General features: G+C 36.7%; 1 protein-coding gene across 3 annotated transcripts in view; it reads left to right on the top strand.

Annotated features, from left to right (window-relative positions):
- LOC5569446 (RNA pseudouridylate synthase domain-containing protein 2) overlaps positions 1-20,920 on the top strand; it is a 705,082-nt gene that overhangs the window by 611,775 nt on the left and 72,387 nt on the right. For 2 of the 3 annotated variants that reach the window (XM_021846705.1, XM_021846703.1), the window contains one exon: positions 6,875-6,962. In XM_021846705.1, the coding sequence (XP_021702397.1) occupies positions 6,875-6,962 (88 nt within the window). Of the gene's footprint in view, positions 1-6,874; positions 6,963-17,010; positions 17,099-20,920 lie in introns of all 3 variants that reach the window. The other variant, XM_021846704.1, reaches the window with a different exon arrangement.

Consider the following 20,920-nt stretch of genomic DNA (forward strand, 5'->3'; position numbering starts at 1 on the left):
TTCCCGCCGGAGCTCCGAAGGAATTTTAGTTGGAGCTCCGGAAAGAACTGCTGGGAAATTTCCGGTGGAGCTCCAGAGGAACTTCGGAGGAATTGAAGGAACTCTGAAGGTTTTTTCGGAGGAATTGCTGGAAGAATTCTGGACAAAATCGTATAGAAACTCTAAAGGTATTTCTAAAGGAACTTCGGAGGCGGTTCTGGATGAATTTTCAGTTGGAATCCGAGGAAGTTCCGAAGAATTGCTTGATGAAATCCGGAAGAATTTCTGGAAGAACTTAAAAATATATCCAGAAGGAATTCTGGAGGAATAACCGGAGGGCGTCTAGAAGAATTTCTGAAGAAACTTTAGAGAAATTTCCAAAAGAACTCTATAGAAATGTATAGAAATTTTAGAAGTAACTCCTGGTAATTCTTAGTTGAACTCCGGAGGATTCCAAATGAATTACTAGAGGAACTTCCTGGAGAAATTCCGAAAAAATATTCAGGAAAAATTATAGAGGAAATCCGAAAAAAAATTCCGGTGTAGTTCCGAAAGAATTGCCAGAAGAAATTTGAAGGAATTCCCGGATAAACTACGAACAAATTCCATTAGGAACTCAGAAGAAATTTTTGAAGAAATTCCAAAAAAATTCCTGCAGGGACTCCGAAGCAATTGATGGAGGAACTGCGGGAGAGCTTCTATAGAAACACCGAAGAAATTCCTGAAGGAACTATGGAGAAAATCCCGGAGGAAATCCCCAGAGATTTTTTTGGAGGAAATCCCCTGAGGAATTCCTGGGGAAAATCTCCGGAGGAGTTCTTGGGGGAGACCTCCGGAGAAACCCTTGAAATTCCCGGAGGCAATCCTCGGAGAAAATCCTGAAAAAAAAATCCTGGAGGAAATCTACTTATTGATACTCTTGAAAAATTCTCAAAGGAATTTTCATCATGACTTTGCTCTGTAGCCGTGAACTCTAACCATCGACTAAGGAAGAAAATCTCCGGATAAATTTTATCAATAAATCCACGATGGATTTTTTTAAATGAAATCCCCGTAGGTTTTCCAACAAATCCCCGCAGTTTTTTTCTAAATGAAATCCCCTAGGTTTGCTTGGAAAAAATCCCCGGAGGAATTTCTCAATGCAATCCACGTAGGAATTGCTGGACAATATCCCCAGGGGAATTCTTGGAAAAAATCTTCGGAAAAATTTCTGGAGAAACCTTCGGAGGAGAGTTCCTGAGAGAAATCCCTTGTAGAAATCTCCGAAGGTATTCCTGGAGGAAGTTCCGGAGAAATTCCTGGTAAAAATTCCCAGGGAAATTCCTGGAGAAAAACTCTGGATAAATTCTCTGAAAGAAAAAAACCCCGCAGGAATCCCTGGACGAAATCCCCTGAGTGATTCCTGGAGAAATCCCCGGTGGAGTTCCTGAATTCCTGAAGAAATTCCTGAATTAAATATCCGAAAAAAATCCTGGTTCAACTCTCCAGAAAAACTCCTGGAGGCAATCTCCGGGTAAAATCTCTGAAAAAAAAACTGAAGGTGTTTCTGGAGAAAATTCTCGGAGGAAATTCTAAATGAATTTTTGGACAAAATCCCTGGAGAAATTGTCGTTAGAAATCCCCCAAGGAATTCCCCGGAGGGAATCTTTGAAAAAATATTCGGGATATTTCCTGGAACAAATCGCCAGAATAAAAAAGACTTCTAGAGGAGTCCTGGGAGAAATCCCCGAAAGAATTCCTGGACAACGAAATCCCTGGAGGTATTTCTATCGGAAATCCCCCGAGAAATTCTTGGAGAAATTCCTCTTAGGAATTCTCGAAAAAAATCTCTGAAGGATCCAAGGAGGAATTCCTAGAGGTAATCCCATTAATTACTAGAGCATACGGCCAGAGGAGTTTCCGGAGGAAATTCTTGGAGAAATTGCTATTGGAAATCTCCTGACGAATTCCTGACGAAAATATCTGGAGGAGTTCTTAGGGATCTCCCCGGAAGAATTCCTAGAGAAAATCCCAAGAGAAGTTTCTGTTGCAAATCTCCAGAGAAATTCCTGGAGAAAATCCCCGGCTAAATTATTTTAAATAAACCCCGAAGTAATTTTATCCTGTTGATTAGAAGTTGTTTATCTTGAAACTAGAAATTAATGTATATATATTTTCAAGACATGTTCTGTAACTGAATACTTAGACTAACGCAGTTAAGAAATATTTTGAAATAATACATGCTTTGAATTGGATTTGATGTTTTATTCGTTTGATATGTTGGACTACTTAAGGAAGAAATAATAATCTGCCAACTTTGTTAAAATATTTTGGTTTGTTTGTCAATATATGATTCTGGACTATTTTTAAATACTTCAACTTTGTTGATTTTTTTTATAATATCGGGTGACCAGAACATTAAGTTAGGAATCCCTCCACAGGTGTCTTTGAAAAAGTTGTAAACAAATAAAACTTAAACATGTTTGCTGATTACACCAACTCTCCATCTGGTCGCCCTAACGAAATACAAATAAATTTAAAAAAAGGGCCTCAAAATATCGTTTTTTTTTTCGAATATTTTCTAAATTTTAAGTTTTTGATAAAAACAAAATTCTACAAAATGATGTAAATAATCAAAATACACAGCTTTGTGCAAGTGAATAGGGTTCTAAGACGCATACATTGTGAAATTTTAGTTAAATAAAATGATCATTTCTCATAGTTTTGTTGTTTTTAGGGAGGCGAACAATTAATTGCAGATTAAATTTCCTCCAAACGACATTTTAATCAGTTGCATATTCTAACGATTTCACCTGTATCCATGAGCATTCAAATGTGAGAATTTAAATATCATATGTTATTACTTTAAGCTCAAAAAATACCTTAGCTGCGCTTCCAGGCACTGTAGAACCCCGTAATGTTTAAGAAAATGATGTTTTTTAATTATTCACATCATTTCATGCAATGTTAAATTTACCAAAGTGGAAAATTGAATAAATGTATGGTTTATGAGTCTGGAGAATCATTTCTGTGTTCAAATGTTCTTACTCACTTGCAAAGCATTTTTGTAACATCAAAAGAATCGAAATCCTGCAAGTGTTTTCATTCTATACATCGATGCCTGGAAAAGAAAATAACTCAATCAAAAAATATCGACCCGTACATTCTGAAATCATTGGAGAAAGTTAAAAAACATAGAAAAGTTCTTCATAAATTAGAACCTACACAATTGTTTACCTGTCCCCTAGTATAATTTTTCGGAAAAAATGCAACAAAGCTGTAGGAACGCATTGCTGCTTAATATTTTAAGGAGTGAGATTAGTCAATTCAGTTTGAACAAATTCTCTTCACCTGATATACGATTTTATTTTTCCAAAGTTGGTAATATTTACATTAATGGTTGGTACAGGTTTTCTTCATACAACGTAAATAGTTAAAATGCATTACTTTTTTTTTTTTTTTTTAAGAAAATGGGGTTCTAAATTGTATTTCAATCAGGTACAGTCATAATAGAGGTGAAATCAGTGGCCCATGATTTTAAAGCTTCCTCATTCGGATATTCATGGAAAGGCTATACGTAAAATCTAGAGAATATGCAACTGTTTATAATGTATTTGAACCCAAGGAGGTGTTATCTACATCCATTTTCCTCCTTGATAACAACAAAAACTTGAACATATGTAATTTGTTTTACCAAAACTTGGTCAAAACTTTTCTTATCTGCGAACCTTATTCCTTTCCTCAAAGTCATGTATTTTAATTGTTTACATCATTTTGTAGAATATTGTCACCATCAATAACTTGAAATTTTGAAAATATTTGAATATAGCGATATTTTGAGGTACTTTTATAGAATTTTGTTGTCCATAGGTAGGGTTGTGATGAAGATGAAGTTGTTGTATTCAGCAAACTTTCCAATTTGTTAAATTAAATCGTCACATTGTAAGAAAAAAAAAATCATCCGAAGGCGCCATACCGATTGGAGCACGTTTTCACAGTCTTCTACAAAGTTGTCTGTAATAATGACGCCCTTTGTTTGGTGTCATTGAAAATCAGGTTGTGGACCTTTTCATAGAAATGCAACTTGGTCAAAAAAAGGTAGCTTTCAAATTGACCGATTCAGAGCTTTTTTCCTATGGCGACATAGGGTGGTCCAACGAAAACTGGTTTTCTGGCTCCTGAGTTTTCAAATCTAATATCTTATCAAAGTAGTCTATGAAACACTTTTAAAGCATTGACAAATGCGTCATTTGGTGAGCAAAGGAAATCTCTATAATTTTCCGTTGAGGAGTTATTGTTTTGCTTCTTGTAAAAACGCGCCTTTGATTGTGGATATCTCTGATTGGGGCAAATATAGAAAAATATCTTTTGACGGCATTCGGCAGACACAATAAAAATGTATATAGTGGTTTCTGCGCTCGTGTGCATACGCGTTACATGTAACCAACACTACTTAAAGAATGATGGTTGAAAATATAAACAGCTGTTCCCAGCAAAATCAAACGGCAGTATTTTCCACCAGCAAATTTGCCCATTTGTTCGTGACACCGCTCGGCGAGAGCTCAATTACAAAAAAAAAAAAAAAAAAAAATACGGGTGTGTTATTTTTGTAACTCTAATAAGATGCCTTGAAAAAAAAAAGAATTTTTATCAGAAAAACTTAACCAAATTTGACGAGAAATCTGGAACATAAAATATATGGCAAAAAACTATTAGGGCATGAAAATAGAATTTTAGACAAACACAGTCTTCTACTAGGGAAAGTGTACCAGTTATGGTCATAGTGGTTCCCTATTTGGTCTTATTTGTAATTTCGAAAACTCACATTTTTAATATTCTTGAATATTTAAACATCAAGATACATTCTTTATCTTACTCCTAAAACACAAACAAATTTTAAAAATGTGAATAAATTCAAGTTATCATGTATGGTGAAACAGGGAACCACTATGGCCATAACTGGTACACCTACCCTATATTTAATCTTAAAATTAAGTTTTATTTAGTGTTATTGAAAACTAGGGTGGTCCACAATTTCACATAAATAACATAATCAACTTTTGTATTTGCAAAAATAAAGGCATACACTCTTAGGCAAAGTTGTAGAACGTCAAATTTTGATCAACTTTGACAAGAAAGAACATATCGATGACTCATATTGAATAAATCTATGAAAGGTGATCGATTTATATATAAAAATAGCTTAATTACACCACATTACATACAACTTGCGCTCAATTGATGACTACTGGAACCTGAAACGAAAAAGTGACACAACGTAGGGAGACGATCATTGGTCTGGCGGTAAGAAACACCAATAGGTGTTTTCAAATTTTGAGTTTACGTAAAAGCATACAGCATACTTAAGCAAAGAATATGTTATCATTTTTTTATCTTTGAACAAGGTCACATTGTAGTAGTTTTGTTTTTAAATAATTCATAATAAATTGATTAAAAAATGTTTGTCGAAAATTTAACACCAATCATCCAAAACATGCTCACCGTGATTTGTGACTATGATTCATTCTATGAACTTTGGTTAGAATCATGATTTTAATAATTTTTATCACAAAGGATTTACAAATAAATTTTGAATCATAATGAGAAAATCAGATCATAGTATTGCAAACTTACAATGTACAGTAATAATTTACATTTATTTGGTACAAAACTTGTCTTATGGCAATAGTGACTGTTTATTTGGTGAGTAAATTATTTGGCATTACTATCTGTGTAATTTGAAAGGTTATGTTGAAAGTTCAAGTAGTTTTGACACAATTGCAGAATGTCTAACATCACGGCGACCTGTTGCATTCTCGGCAGCACTGCCCAAACTGTCGAAATGGTTGTTCTATATGTTATAATATTTTTGTACTTACATTCTCGGTACATCCAAACGTGTTTTCATGACAGAACCTCTATACAAAATGCTTCTACTTTTTTCTTCGTAATCTACCCTTGTTTATCAAACCGAAACTGCATGACACCCAGTTACACTTTTCATTCTCCAATCGAAACAGCAAACGGTATCAAATTGAGCCACTTGGCCAGCTACACACCATTCATACACGATGTCACAATTTGCCACCGCTGCAATGTCCCATTTGGAGTGAATCTGTTCACGTGTGAATTTGCTAAATTGCCAGTCAGCAAACCCAAGAGAGAGAAAGTTTCAAAATTGCCATTTTACCAACGAACCAGCCATTCAACCGTTAAAACAGACCTACAGCAATGAATGTAATACACGCCAGCACACTAAAACTCACGCATTCTCGAAATTGCGACAAGACCTAACATTCCCCAAAACGATCCTTTTCGGTGTTCCATCCATCCCCCTCCCGTCATCCATCACCGTGTCCCTTGGCTTCGGTCCGTGTTTTGTTTTCGTGTTTGTTTCTAACAGTCGAGCGACTACCATCGCGTATCTCAGAGTGTAACATTGAAAAAATCCAATAAGCGAAATTCACACACGAAACCACCGAACCATGTTCATTCATTACCATTCCATACAACCAACCGACCCAACAACCATCTGGGATGAAACCAGAGAAAAAAAACCTCACAACGCAAAGCTCGACCAACCCATCATCCTTTCATGTTTTTTCCACGTTTTGTTTCAGTGTAGTCTGGCCTCAAATCGAAAGAATCAATATCAGTAACTAGAAAACCAATCCCAACCGCACACAAAACCCACACTCCCCCCTCTCTTTCTCTACCTTCCCCCCATTGTAAGATTAAAACCAATTACGAAGCAAAGGAATCTGCAGCCAAACGTCGATAAAAACCGAAACAGAAACCTCATTTCATTCCCAACAGTCCTTTTCCCGAGAGTTGAAAAAAAAATAAACAAATCTCAATCCATACGAACCAAATCAATACCAGAATTTCATCTACATATGAGTGTTGTATTTTCCAGACATGAAGTTCCAGTTACTAGTCAACCAATCACAATAGTGCACATGGACGACGATATTGTGGTTGTGAACAAACCGGCATCTATACCAGTAAGTGGCTTAAATGACCGCCATTAGCGTTTTCCTTCTTACTTTCTTCTGTATTACTCTGTACTTCCTTTTAATGTTTCCCTCTAACTAACTCCCGTGTTTTTTGTCCTCCCACATTACATTATAAATCCACTTTCGTTTCGTTATCTTTCTTTCTCTCTCGCTGCTGTGTTTGATTGTATTACATCGAAACTCAATGCTTTACCACTAAAACCATATAACTAACCAACCGCGCATCCCGTTGCGGAACTGCTTGTTCGTTCCGATGTGTCCAGCTAGATTACCATCATTATTGTCCGAAATGATAACCATCAACCGTACCTAATCTCTATCGGGAATACACCATGTGATTAGAGGAGAGCGCCGGAGATTGCTTACCGGTGACATAATGAACAGTTCGAAGAAAGTGTTTGTTTGCGTGTTTGTTCTTTGGTTTGGTATCATGTTCAACTTCGAATGTAGGAGATCACTACTACTGCGGCAAACAGTGATGGGATTGGGTTGGTAAACGAAAGGTTGATTTGTGTTGATCTTGTCAGATGAATCGAAAACTAGTTTCTATGGATTGTTGCAAGCAGTGTTGTCCATTTTCATTTTACGGTGCGGTGTGGATTTTTCATCGAAGGATCCTGAAATTGATGTTCATGGGTTTCTAGTAGGTTTAATTCGTTTCTTGAAAAACGTTTTTATAATTATAAATATTTTTGCAATATATCAATTGCAATGTGACTGCTGATGGTAGAATTATCCCATGTGGCATTTAAAGGGTGGCCATATTCACCCCCGCACCAAATGTACGATGTACAAAACGCTCATAAGACCGGTAGTCCTTTACGGGCATGAGGCGTGGACTATGCTCGAGGAGGACTTGCAAGCTCTTGGGGTTTTCGAACGCCGAGTGCTAAGGACGATCTTCGGCGGCGTACAGGAGAACGGCGTGTGGCGGCGAAGGATGAACCACGAGCTCGCTCAACTCTACGGCGAACCCAGTATCGTGAAGGTAGCTAAAGCTGGAAGGATACGCTGGGCAGGGCATGTTGCAAGAATGCCGGACAACAACCCTGTAAAGATGGTGTTCGCTACGAATCCGGTCGGAACAAGAAGGCGTGGGGCGCAGCGAGCTAGGTGGATTGACCAGGTGCACCAGGACCTGGAGAGCGTGGGTCACAGTCGAGGATAGAGAGAAGCGGCCATGAACCGAGTGAATTGGCGAATTATTGTTGGCGAGGCTTTATCAAGATAATTGATGTAAAGCCAAATAAATAAGTAAGTAGGTTGGACCTTTACACGCATATCAGGAAAGTTATTTTGACGTGTTATGACTTTGGAACTTTTTTTTGAAAAATTGAATTGTTTTGTAAAACAGAAATTCCTGATTCTAATTTAGAGTGTTACAATCAATCAATCTAAAATAGAAGAAAATCCTGGTGGTATACAATTTGAATCCATGACAAAAGGTCAAAGAATAAAAAAGAAGGGGCAAAAGGTCTTAACCTTTTTTCAAGGATGGAAAAATTTTCCACCTATCACATCTTTTTCGACCTTTTGTCCATAAACCATTAATTTTCCACCGATTCTATATTTTTCGTTATCTACACTAAAAATAAAGAATGTTTCAGAGAAAAAAAATCTGAAAGTACAGTAAAAGCCCTATTTTTATTATTGTTCTTCTTCTTCTTTCTGGCATTACGTCCCCATTGGGACAGAGCCTGCTTCTCAGCTTAGTGTTCTTATCAGCACTTCCACAGTTATTAACTGAGAGCTTTCTATGCCAATGACCATTTTTGCATGTGTACATCGTGTGGCAGGTACAAATATACTATATGCCCTAGGAAGTCGAGAAAATTTCCAACCCGAAAAGATCCTCGACCGGTGGGATTCGAACCCACGACCCTCAGCTTGGTCATGCTGAATAGCTGCGTGTTTACCGCAACGGCTATCTGGGTCCCTATTATTATTATTATTATTATTATTGTCAAAAATCAATAGCCAGAAGAGGTTTAAAGAAAAAAATATAAAGGATAGGTACAGTCATCTTTCCCTTACTCGATATTGAAGGGACCATTGAGTTAGGGAGGTATCGAGTTACAGAACACAAAACCAGTTCAACTGCGATCCAAGGGACCATCGAGTTAGCCATGAAAACCAACTTTTACTATGGTTCTCTAACTCGATATCGAGATACGGAATATCGAGTAAGGGAGAGTTAACTGTATGTTCAAAAATAAAAATAAGAAAAATTAAAACCTAAAATGCATAAATTCGCGAATGAAAATAAATTATAGCCCAAAACGTGTTTAGATCGATTTTAAATAGCGAAAAATAACATTTAGATCAAAATTTAACATGTGGGTATTTTAATACCGTTCTGGTGAACAGTCATATGAGTTTTCTGTTGAGATCTGTTGCATGATGCTTAAAATTCAAAAAATATAACATAGTACAAAAAAAAACATAACAATTTTCTTTGGTTTGAGAAACTACATTAAGGAATCCAATTTATCACTGATCATGTTTTTAACAGATATTAGTCAGCATGGCAATTTATAAGTTATGGCATGATGCCCTTGAATAATCACAGCTTACTCTATACTTTCACTAATAACCTCACTTCTTACGATTGGAAATTCGTGATTAGTTCTGAAATAGCTTCTTTTCTGTTATTCAGCAATTATTGTTACATAATTGAGGTTTATTAGGATCTATCACTCACAAATTTTCATCAAATTTCAGTGTAAACATGATCTTGTTTCCCGGAATTGTCTAAATTGCATTCGATGGCCAAAATCATCAAAGTTTATCCTACTCGGAGCGTAAATATTAGGAAAGATTCAGACTCTTAATCTCAAAATAACCCTCTTATACCCAAATTTTTATCATTGGTCTAAATATCATTTTTGCTGTCTTAATTCGACCTGGACTGGACACGTTTCGAGCAATGATTTTTATTTTTCGCGAATCTGTGAATATTGGTTTTCTATTTTTTTATTTATGATCATCCCTATATTTTTTTATTTTTTCTTTAAGTCTTTTCTGGTAACCTGGGTAACCTATTCTTGATTATGATAAAAATTCAAGGCTTTACGGTACTTTTGAAAATATGATTCTTTAAATTTTAAAATTTTTGGATCACATACTTTATAAGAATCAGGCATTGTAAATTATAAAAAAGATGAATTAATCAAAAAAAATTTTTGTTAATACAAACATGTTTTTTATTGCGCATAAAAAATAATATTATTAGAAGCCATTAGAAGATAAAAAAACTGAATGTTTTGCAGAAAGAAAGTTAGCACTGTATATTAGAGTTACAAAAACGCTTACAATGTCATTAAAACAAGTTCATTCCTCCGGAAGCCCCCTAGAAGTTCATCAGAAAACTATCCTAGGAGCTTCTTTGGTAGGATCCTCCATAAGTTCCTGTAGAAGTTTTCCAAAAGTTCCTTGGATTTCTTCCGGAACTTTCACTATTAGCTTTCCCGGAAGTTCCTCTAGATGATCTTTCGGTAGTTCCCCTAAGATTTCATCTAGAGAATTCTTCTGGAAGTTTGTGTAGAATTAATCCTAAAACTTCCTTCGGAATTTTCAAGGAATTCCTGTATGTGTTCTTTCAGCAAGTCCTCTAGAAATTCTTCCGGAAGTTTCTCAAGTATTTCTTCTAGAAGTTGCTCTTATAGTTCGTCCGGAAGTTCTCCGTAAACTCCCTTAACATTTCTATCGTGAGATATCCTAAAATTTCCTCCGGAATTTCCAAAAGAAGTTTCTTTTCAAGTCCCTCTAGAAGTTCTTCCGGATATTCCTCTAAAAGTTTTTTTTAATGTTCTTCTAAGATTTTTTTCTCAAGTTCCTCTATGAGGTCTTGGGAAGTTGCTCTTGGAATGTTTTTATAAGTCCTCTAAAATATGTTCCGGAAGTTCCGCTAGGATTTCCTGTGGAAGTTTCTGTAGGAGTTCCTTTGCAAGTTCTTGTAGGAGTTCGTGCGGAAGTTTCTGTAGGAGTTCTTCTGGAAGCTCCCCTTGGAGTTTATCCGGAAGTTTCTGTAGGGGTTCCTCCGGATATTCCTTCAGGAGTTCCTAAAGAAATTCTTGTAGGAGTTCATCCAGAAGTTCCTGTAGGAGTTATTGCAGAAGTTCCTGTAGGAGCTCCTCCAGAAATTCCTGTAAGAGTTCTTTTGGAAGTTCTTGATGGAGTTCCTCCGGATGTTCCTATAGAAATGCCTCCAGAAGATCCTATAAGGTTCTCCTGGACGTTTCTGTAGCAGTTATTTCGGTAATTCCTGTAGGAGTTCCTCCGAATGTTCTTGTAGGGGTTGTCCTGAACGTTCCTATAGCAACTAACCAGAATATTCCTCTAGAAATTTGTCAAGAAGCTCTTCCAAAAGTTCCTCTAGAAGTTCTTCCGAAAGTTCCTTGGATTTCTTCCGGAACTTTCACAAATTGGTATTCCGGGATTTTCTCTAAATAATCTCTCGGAAGTTCCTCTAGTTGATCTTCCGGAAGTTCCCCTAGGATTTCATCTAGCGAGTTTTTTTTAAGTTACTGTAGAATCAATTCTGAAACATCATCCGGAATTTTCTAGGAATTCCTCTATGAGTTCTTTCAGCAAATCCTCTTAAATTTCTTCTGGAAGCTTCTCAAGTATTTATCCTAGAAGTTCCTCTCGAAGTTCGTCCGGAAGTTCCTCTAAGAGTTTTTTTTTTTTGGTAAACTCCCTTAAAATTTCTATCGTAAGATATTCTGCAATTTCCTCCGGAAGCTCCAATAGAAGTTCCTTTTGAAGTTCCTCTAGGAGTTTTTCCAGATGTTCTTTCAAAAGTTTTTTTTTTCTCAGGAAGTTCTTCTAGGATTTTTCCTGAAGTTCCTCTAGGAGGTCTTGGGAAGTTCTCTTGGATTTTTAGAAGTTCGGAAATTTCTTCCTGCGAAAGTTCTTGTAGGAGTTCCTCCTGAAGTTCTTGTAGGAGTTCTTTCACAAGTTCCTGTAGGAGTTCTTCCGGAAGTTCTGCTAGGAATTCGTCCGGAAGTTCCTGTAGGAGTTGCTCCGGATATTCCTTTAGGAGTTTCTTCGGAAATTATTGTAGGAGTTCATCCAGTAGTTCCTGTGGGAGTTCATTCAGATGTGCCTGTAGGAGTTATTCCAGAAGTTCCTGTAAGAGTTCCTCCAGAAGTTCCTGTGAGAGTTAATCCGGAGGTTCCTGTCGAAGTTCCTCTGGTAATTCCTGTAGAAGTAGGAGTTGGTCCTGTAGAAGTTCGTCCGGTGATTCCTGTAGGAAGTTCTTGTAGGAGTTCTTCCGGAAGCTACTGTACGGGTTCTCCTGGATGTTCCTGTAGCAGTTCCTCAAAAAGATTCTGTAGGAGTTCTTCCGATAGTTCCTGTAGAGGTTCGCCTGGACGTTCCTGTTGCAGCTCACCCGAAAATTCCTCTAGGAGTTCCTCTAGAAGCTCTTCCATAAGTTCCTGTAGAAGTTCTTCCAAATGTTTTTTTGGATTTCTTCCAGAACTTTTACTAATAGCTTTTCCGGAAGTTCCTCTAGGAGATCTCCCGGAAGTTCCTCTAGTTCCTCCTCCCGGAATTTCCCCTACAATTCTATCTAGAGAGTTCTTCTGGAAGTTACTTTAGAATTTGTCCTGAACATCCTTCGGAATTTTCCAGGAATTCCTCTATGAGTTCATTCAGCAAGTCCTCTAGAAGTTCTTCCTGAAGTTTCTCAAGTATTTCTCCTAGAAGTTTCTTTTAAAGTTCGTACGGAAGTTGCTCTAGGAGTTTTTCGTAAACTCCTTTAAAATTTATTTCGAGAGATACTCTAAAATCTTCTCCGGAAGTTCCAATAGAAGTTCCTTTTGAAGTTCCTCTAGAAGTTCTTCCGAATGTTCCTCTTAAAGATTTTTTCGGAAGTTCTTCTAGAATTTTTGCTGAAGTTCCTCTAAAAGGTTCCTTTGGAAGTTGCTGTAGGGGTTCGTTTGGAAGTTCTTGTAGACGTTCCTCCTGAAGTTCCTGTAGGAGTTATTCCAGAAGTTCATGTAGGAGTTGATCCGGAGGTTTCTGTAGGAGTTCCTCCGGTATTCTTTCGGAAATTCTGGTAGGAGTGCCTCTGAAAGTTCCTGTAGTGATTCTCCAGGACGTTCCTGTAGCAGTAGGCTGTATCGATTTTGGAAAATTTTAGAAATCGAAATGGTAGCAAATGGGCCCAAACAAAACCCCGCAAAATTTAAAAGTTCTAATCCCCTCTTTAATGAATGTTCGAATCCTCTGAGCAGAATCTCAAATAGAGAAACTTTAAAGTTTCTCTAAAGTTCTAATCGTTTAGCTACTCTGCAAGCGACTTGAAGTTTAGTATGGGGAAACGGTTCCTTTTAAAATTAAATCGAAAAAGGTACTTTAGACTTAAAGTACTTTCTAGTACCTCTTCAAATAAACGAGTCATACAATTTGGAAGCGCCGAAAATTTTACACGCACGATTTGCCACTTTTTAATCTGGCATCACATTTTATACATTGGTTTATACACATGGTACATTTTATGTAGGAAAGTGGGTGACAAAGCCGTCTTCCGCAACACCTCCCGCTGGATGGAGGTGTCAAGTAGTTGTTGAAATTAGCTCCACTTCAATGTTAAATATTATTGTGATTTTCACTAGATAGAAGAGCTTTGTCTTTAGCAAAGTCGTTACCTAGTTCAGGGAAAAATCTTTGGTATTTTTTTTTTAAATTCAACCGCTAGACGGCGCTAGTGAGCATACAATCTATGCTCAAACTCTACAGATGCTCTACAGATGCTTGAATCTCAAGATCCTGATAGGAGGACGGTTTTTGTGACAAGTTTGATCAGGTCGAAAATTGCTTTCAATTGACCATTTTGGAATTCAAGTTGGCGGCCTGGAAAACAAGATGGCGACTTCCAATCCTTGAAAATCATTGGATCTCAAGATTCTGATCATTTAGATATGATTTGATGATATCTTCTACAAGTGTGTGCAGGTTGAAGATTGCTTTCAATTGATCATTTTGGATTCCAAAATGGCAGCCTGGAAATCAAGATGGCGACAATAGGTTCGTGGAAATCATTGTATCTCAAGAACCTGATCATTTAGGAGCGTGGTTTTTGCTACAAGTTTGTCCAGGTTGAGAACTGCTTTCAATTGAACATTTTGGAATCCAAGATGGCGGCCCAGCAATCAAGATGGCGACATTCGGTTCATGGAATCCTGATCTTGAGCAAGCCTGGCATGAGGTATCAACCATGAAGTTCGTAACGCTCCAGAAAGAAATCGTTTATTTAATGGTTTATTACATCGCACTTTTGTGGCCGTCCATCAATTACGTAAGACATTTTTTGTAAGAAAGTTAGAATAAAAAGCATTAAGATGAATTAAAAGAATTCAAAATATATCATTTTGGTAACATATTTGCTGGTGTGAGCATGAATTTGAACGAATAATTACGAAATTTAGTATGCTAGAGAAAATTGTTTGAGATGAGCCATTAAAGCTTGTTCACAGCTTTTGAATTAAGTGCAATAGCTAATAAGCTGGATTTATTTTAGCGCCACAAAAGCTCTTTCCTTTTCTTTCCTCCGAAATAATTGAATTTTCCTCCACAATATTTATTGCTTTAAATATAAACCATTCAAATTGCATCGATTAAACGAAACAAAACCCAGCAGAAATTATCTGCCCTCGTACAAAGTTGAAAATGGAAACCATTGTAACAATTGCCCCGAAACGTGTTTTTCGATTTACAAACAACAAAAGCATTAGTTCGACAATGAGGCGTTTGCTGATTTGATTTCAGATTCAGGCACAGCCCTATTTGTAAGTTTCTGTGAATGCGTGTGTATGTGTGTGCATTTATCCGTGTGAATTTCAAATTTATAACAAAGCCCCTCCAAAAAAGCATAATGCTTCCCGCAAAACGCGTAACCCTGTGTGAAATGACATCGAAATCGGAACATCCCCGGTTGAGCAAACCATGCGGTTTCAACCATTAATATTGTACACCTACACTGTACAGTAATCCTCGCCATACGGTCAACAGCCTCGGTGCAATTTGACTCCTGAGTGGGGCAGTCAAATTAACAAGCATTTAAAGAAGGGGAACACTTGTCGATTTATCGAAAAATAGCCATAAAAGATAACTGAACCTTAGAAAAGAATGTAACAATTTAAGGGATAACCAAATTAAAAAAAAACACAGAAAAATAAATTTTCTGAAGGTAAATCGATTGTAAAAAATAAACAATGATAAAAAATAAACAATAATAAATTGGAAACTAACAATAAAAAATCAATCGATATTCCTATGAGAAATTGTAACTAGCACTAACCCAAAATATATAAAAAAAAAAAACATTTAAACTACGAACTGAAAATCAAAAATTTGTTGTTATTTGTTAGATTGTAAAGGCAATTTTCGATTTTTCATTCGAAAATTACTAATATTGTAGTGCTTATATTATGTTTTTTTCTTGTAAAATATTTAATTCTCAAATGCTGATTAATGATTTTTTCATAGTTTTTTTCGCGATGGGGTGGACACAAAAATTATAAATTATTCTATTTTATACTTTGTTTGTTGCTTATTCATACTCAATTATTGCTTGTTTCGAATTACTTTGTTGGATGCTTTTAGATAGATTAGTGAAATCTATCCTTTTCCTAGTGCATAATAATATTTCCCCCAAAGCTGTATACGCATTCCATGAATAACCCAAACAATAACCAACTGAACGTGAGGTTTTTCTCACCATCCTGGAGAGCATCATCATTACCACCGCTTGCCACATATTCGCGTCCGGATTCGTAGGGAGCAACCCAAGGGAATCCGGGTGGGATCGGGATAAATCCGTTTCAATACCAACAATTATCCCCAAATTTAACTCCGTTTTGGTTGAACGCACGCAAAGCACAGGATGCTTGGGAAATCCCTCCATCCACAAGTAATAATCCGGCCCGGACCCGAAGTCATTAAGCTCTCCGGAATAAAATCGTAACGGTGTGGTTTATGTGTGTGATTTTTTAATCGGTTCCTCCGTTTTTTGTTTGTCGGTATAAAATGGGGTGCGTATTTAACATTGTTGCAGCGATCACTGTGATGTCCAAATTCGTCCATATCGGGGCTTCGATTTATATTGGGAAAAGCCATTAACCCGTAAACACCCAGATAATAACTCGAGATCAAAACAGAAATTAATTATAATGAATAGTTATGCATTTCTCATCTGTGATCAGCGAAACCCGTTTATAAGATTATAAGAAATAGACAGAAGGTTGTCACCAAGCTTTACCATTTTTAGGAAAATAAGATCGTTCTGGGTATTTACGAATTGAAAAGGAAGACTCGTTGAATGAATGAAATACCATACAAGAATGGATAGCATGAGGTTGTTTCATGGCTTGTCAAAATCAATCGATTGAATTCAGCATTATCAGATTTCATAAAATTACAAACATTTTCAGAAAAAAAAAAAACATTCGATTCAACATCCAACCACGCACACGTTGGCATCTACTCCATACGTGAATAAGAAAGCACAACTGATTGATCCGGTAATTGGCTGCTCTTTGGTTCATCTGAATTGTTTGACTCTTTTGGGAACAGTTCCAGAATGCTTTTCTTTCCTGATTCGACCATTACAAGTGACATCTTCTTACTTATGTTTTTCTTCTTTTCTTTCATATTCATTTGATTTTTGGTTTTGTTAACGATCGATTAATATCGATGGCTCTCGGCAATACCTAATCTTGGCTATCCACACAAAATGGTTGTGCAATGTTGAATGTTGTTGCCTGACTGACTGATGACCTCTAATGTTGATGATGATGGTGATATGGTGGCGATAACCGGTGCTGGTATTGTGGTGTGCTCTAAAATCAAAAACAAAACGCGCTGGCACCGTCGGTGGGGACCGAAAATCACTTTTCTTCCAAACGAATGAACCACGCGTCACAAACTTTGGAACGGAATCCTGAATCTACACTATATACCGCTTGTGAACTGGGGTACACTCCAAAATTAATGTCTTAACAAAATACACCATAAAAAAATAAAACAGGCACGAGACGCCCGTTCTAGATTACCCCATCAATATAATCTATGTTGACAACGATCTCGTTGTGCTGGACAAACCTTGCTCGTTGCCGGTGAGTAGCAATCATGCACACCCCTACTCTGGTTCCCACTTCCCACTTTTTCTTCCCCAAAAACGGAATCGAGCATGACCACAAGGAACGATGGTGCATGTGGCTCGGTACTTTGACAGTTGGGAGTCCAAACGCAACGGAAACTCGTCCATCCAAAATCAGTTATCGAAATGTCAAAACCCATGGAATGGGGACATTTTTTTCCCACGGAATGACTTGCTTCTCTACATGTTTGATGTGATCACCCTGGTTTCATGTGCCTATTATCATCCACCATAGAATGTGGTATCCCTGGAAATCCTTTTCTATGACTAACTCCTCTCCATCATGGTCGATCATATTTGTTCAAGTTTGAGCACGTAGGTATGTCAAAATTTGCATGATTTTAAACTGAATTAGGTTTTGAAGAGTTGATAACAGGGCTTACCAAATTTTATAAAACTAACGGAAAGCGTCACATTACATTTATTTTTGGTGTCACATCACATTTATACTAGGCGTAATACAGTAAGTTATCTAGACATACACTGGAGAATTACAGATGAAAACATGCTACAGCAAACGAAAAACAGTGAATAATAAAATTATAAGCAGTTACAATGTTTTTTTGTACAGTCTCCATAACTTGATATTGAAAGGATCATCGAGTTGATGAGGTATAGAGTTATAGAACACGAAGCCAGTGCAACTGCGTTCCAAGGGATTATTGAGGTTCTTAAAACCAATTTTTACTATGCTGCTCTAAATCGATATCGAGGTACAAAATATCAAGTTAGGGCGAGTTCATTGTAGTTACATTTCATTGGTCTGCTTCCGAGTAAATTGTTGAGCATGGAAAGTTTCCATTCCTCCTAAAAACATATATAAATATTTTGTCCATATCTGTATGAATATACGTCTAATTGAAGCTCTCTATGGTTCATCTGAAAAACAATGAGTTAATCGTACTTTGTGTCTAATTTGACAAGAAAAAAGTGTCCTGAATCGAGTCCGGTTCGCATTGTACAAGTGTCAGGATGGATTATTAACTGATGACCTCGTTTCATGCTTATGATAACACATTTATATCGTGGCAGCATTAGTTGTATGTAACATTCAAACAAACTGTGCATGTTTTATCACGACAAGTGACGAAAACCTTTATTTCTTTTTTGTATAATTTTATTATACTCATTTCTCTCTTTTTTCGTCATTACTAAAAACAACTTTTGAATAGTTCGACATTATGAATGTTGACGTAATTTTTCAATCTTCTACCGATAACTTAACTGCATGGAGAAAGCCCGAGTAATTTTAATTTGTTTTTCCTCGGGTCGCGTGTCCTTTTTTCTGAGTGATTTTATACACGCTCAAAAAAGAGTTCTGGAAAACGCGAACTACCACCAAAGGTCACATAAACATGATCTAGTTCACGGTGTATTTTTGCTTGTTGACGAGTTCACGTCTGCTGTTCACGGATACGAGAATGGATTTTTTTCTGTGTATGACTGAGCACACGAGTAAAACTGAAAGTGGATTGTGGCTGCTCAATCAAGGATGAAGGATCAATTGGTGAGCTCGTTTCATGCTTTTTTTAAATCTGTGAAATATGTATGACCGCACATTTAATCGTTACATAAATATGATTTTTCAACAAACTATGAATGGTTCGTCACTGTAAGTGTCGGCATAAACTCTTATTCATAACTTTTTTGTTTTATATTTTTGTATAAAATCCCTTACCCTTATTTTTATAAATAAAAAAAGCTCTGAATGGTTCGGTCTGTTTGTCTGTGTTAGAAGTGTAGACTTGCAAAACGTTCATTTTATTCAAATGGTTCGCCACTGTAAGTGTCGGCATAAGAGTATTATGTGATGGTCCAGCCAATCGATTTTTTTTTTCAATTTGAATAAAATATCCTAACAGCTGTAGGAATTTTGCTTTTAGCTATTTGTTCAACAAACTTTGAATGGTTCGTCACTTCAAGTGACGACATTATTTTCTCATATTTGAAAATTATTCATGTGAATTGAAAAACATATATTCCTAAGTATGTTTATATCTCACAAATAATCGTTTATCATGGTCTAATCGCTTATCATAGTGAATCCTGTGACCCAACGATCCTCTCCATTGACAATCCTCCATCCCAGTAACTTTTGTGGAGATGCAGAGGAAAACACGGTCTCCGAACAGCAAAGGTTACGCACTAACATTCCTCCCCTCAATCCCACCTGACTGCAAAGACGTGACCCTGCAATTAGAAGCATTAGGCTTAGAATGCTAATGTCGCGATTGTTCGTGTGACAAACATCTAGTTTGCCACGCTGTGACAGCTTTAGTACCGGGTCTATAAGTGTCAAATCAATTTTACTAACCATAACAAACCATTCTCTACAATATGCCAATAATCAAACCATTAAAAACTTCTATTAAAATTGCTAATAAAATAATTCATTTTTGCGACAAGAGCGCCACTAGCGTTCTACTACTTATATTTCTATAGTCCTGCAATAGGGCTCTGCACAAAACGCAACCTCTCTCTTTCACTCTTCCATAAATTGTGTAAACAACAAGGCCAGTAAACGTCAAAATCCCATACAAAATCAAAACAGTGCAAAGGCCTATTCCAGTTGGAGGATGTCTCGCCTAGTCCCCGACCGAGAATCTAGCCTATCAGTTGAAACGCTCTCCCAAGCAAAAGTTCGGATGAAAGGGTAAGTATCGGCTCAATCAGTTCAGTTTTTAAGTAATTAATCGAACTCTACAGTTTATTTAAAGTTCATTTTGGTTGCTGGGAGAGTTATATTTACCATCAAGTTGAATTCAAACTTGTTCTGAAGAGTTACTCTTTCGAGAATTCTCTTAAGGCGAAGTAGGCCGTCATTGAAATTTGTACGCGTCGATGATGATTGTTGCTAATTCATCTCACGATTTCGAATCGAAGAAAATCAGTTGGTTTTGCACTGATACAGCTGAAAAAGTATCAGCATATTTTATGCATGTAGGCGCGTACAGTGGTACTTTTTTCAAGTCAATATGAACTATCAAGACTGAGTTTTATCACTTTGAAATGCAAGCTGAAAAGTCATCATTGTTGCGAAAACGAATGACAGGCTACTTAGCCTTAATCAGCGAAAATGATTTATAACTAGTTTCATACCCAAAGGGATTTTTGGAGGTCACTCCTTAACCCGGTAACGCCCAAGCTATCCCACAATTGTACTTAAGTGCCAAAATTGTTATCAATAGTTGTGTTCCCATAAGTAAACACAGTTTAGGCAAAAGACGCTTGCTACAAAGGGTCCAGGAAATGTTGAAAGTCCATCTCTGACAATGCATATCTCCGTCATTTTTACAGTGATTTTCAAAATGTTTGCAGCAATGGAATCCGACACTTTTCATGATCAATATTCACTTGAAAGTTGTTTAAATAGATAGTAAATCAATTCAATGTTTGTTGAATAGAGGTACTTCCTAGTTTTATCTGGTACAGATTTGTGACACAAATTAAACAATGTAACAATGTTTAAAGTGATAAATTATGGTTTTCTTGGTAAAAAAAAATAGTTCCAGAACTCTAATGTGGGTTGAAATATAAAGTTTTGATTGCACTCAAAATTTGTTTTACCGAGAAAGACCTTAATTTCCAACTTATTTCCCTATAAATCAAAATTCGATCCGGTGACAAAATTCGATCCGGTGACATGCCCATCGAACATGCTTGGGCAGAAATATCCATTTTTGAATAAATTCAAAATACCTTTTAGTTAAAAAACTACTGAAAAGTTATTTATTTCTAAACTGTATTCCCATAAAACAAAATTTCATTTTCAAAACTA

The sequence above is a fragment of the Aedes aegypti genome, chromosome 2, assembly GCF_002204515.2.
Source record: "Aedes aegypti strain LVP_AGWG chromosome 2, AaegL5.0 Primary Assembly, whole genome shotgun sequence".
In the NCBI taxonomy this organism is placed as follows: Eukaryota; Metazoa; Arthropoda; class Insecta; order Diptera; family Culicidae; genus Aedes; species Aedes aegypti.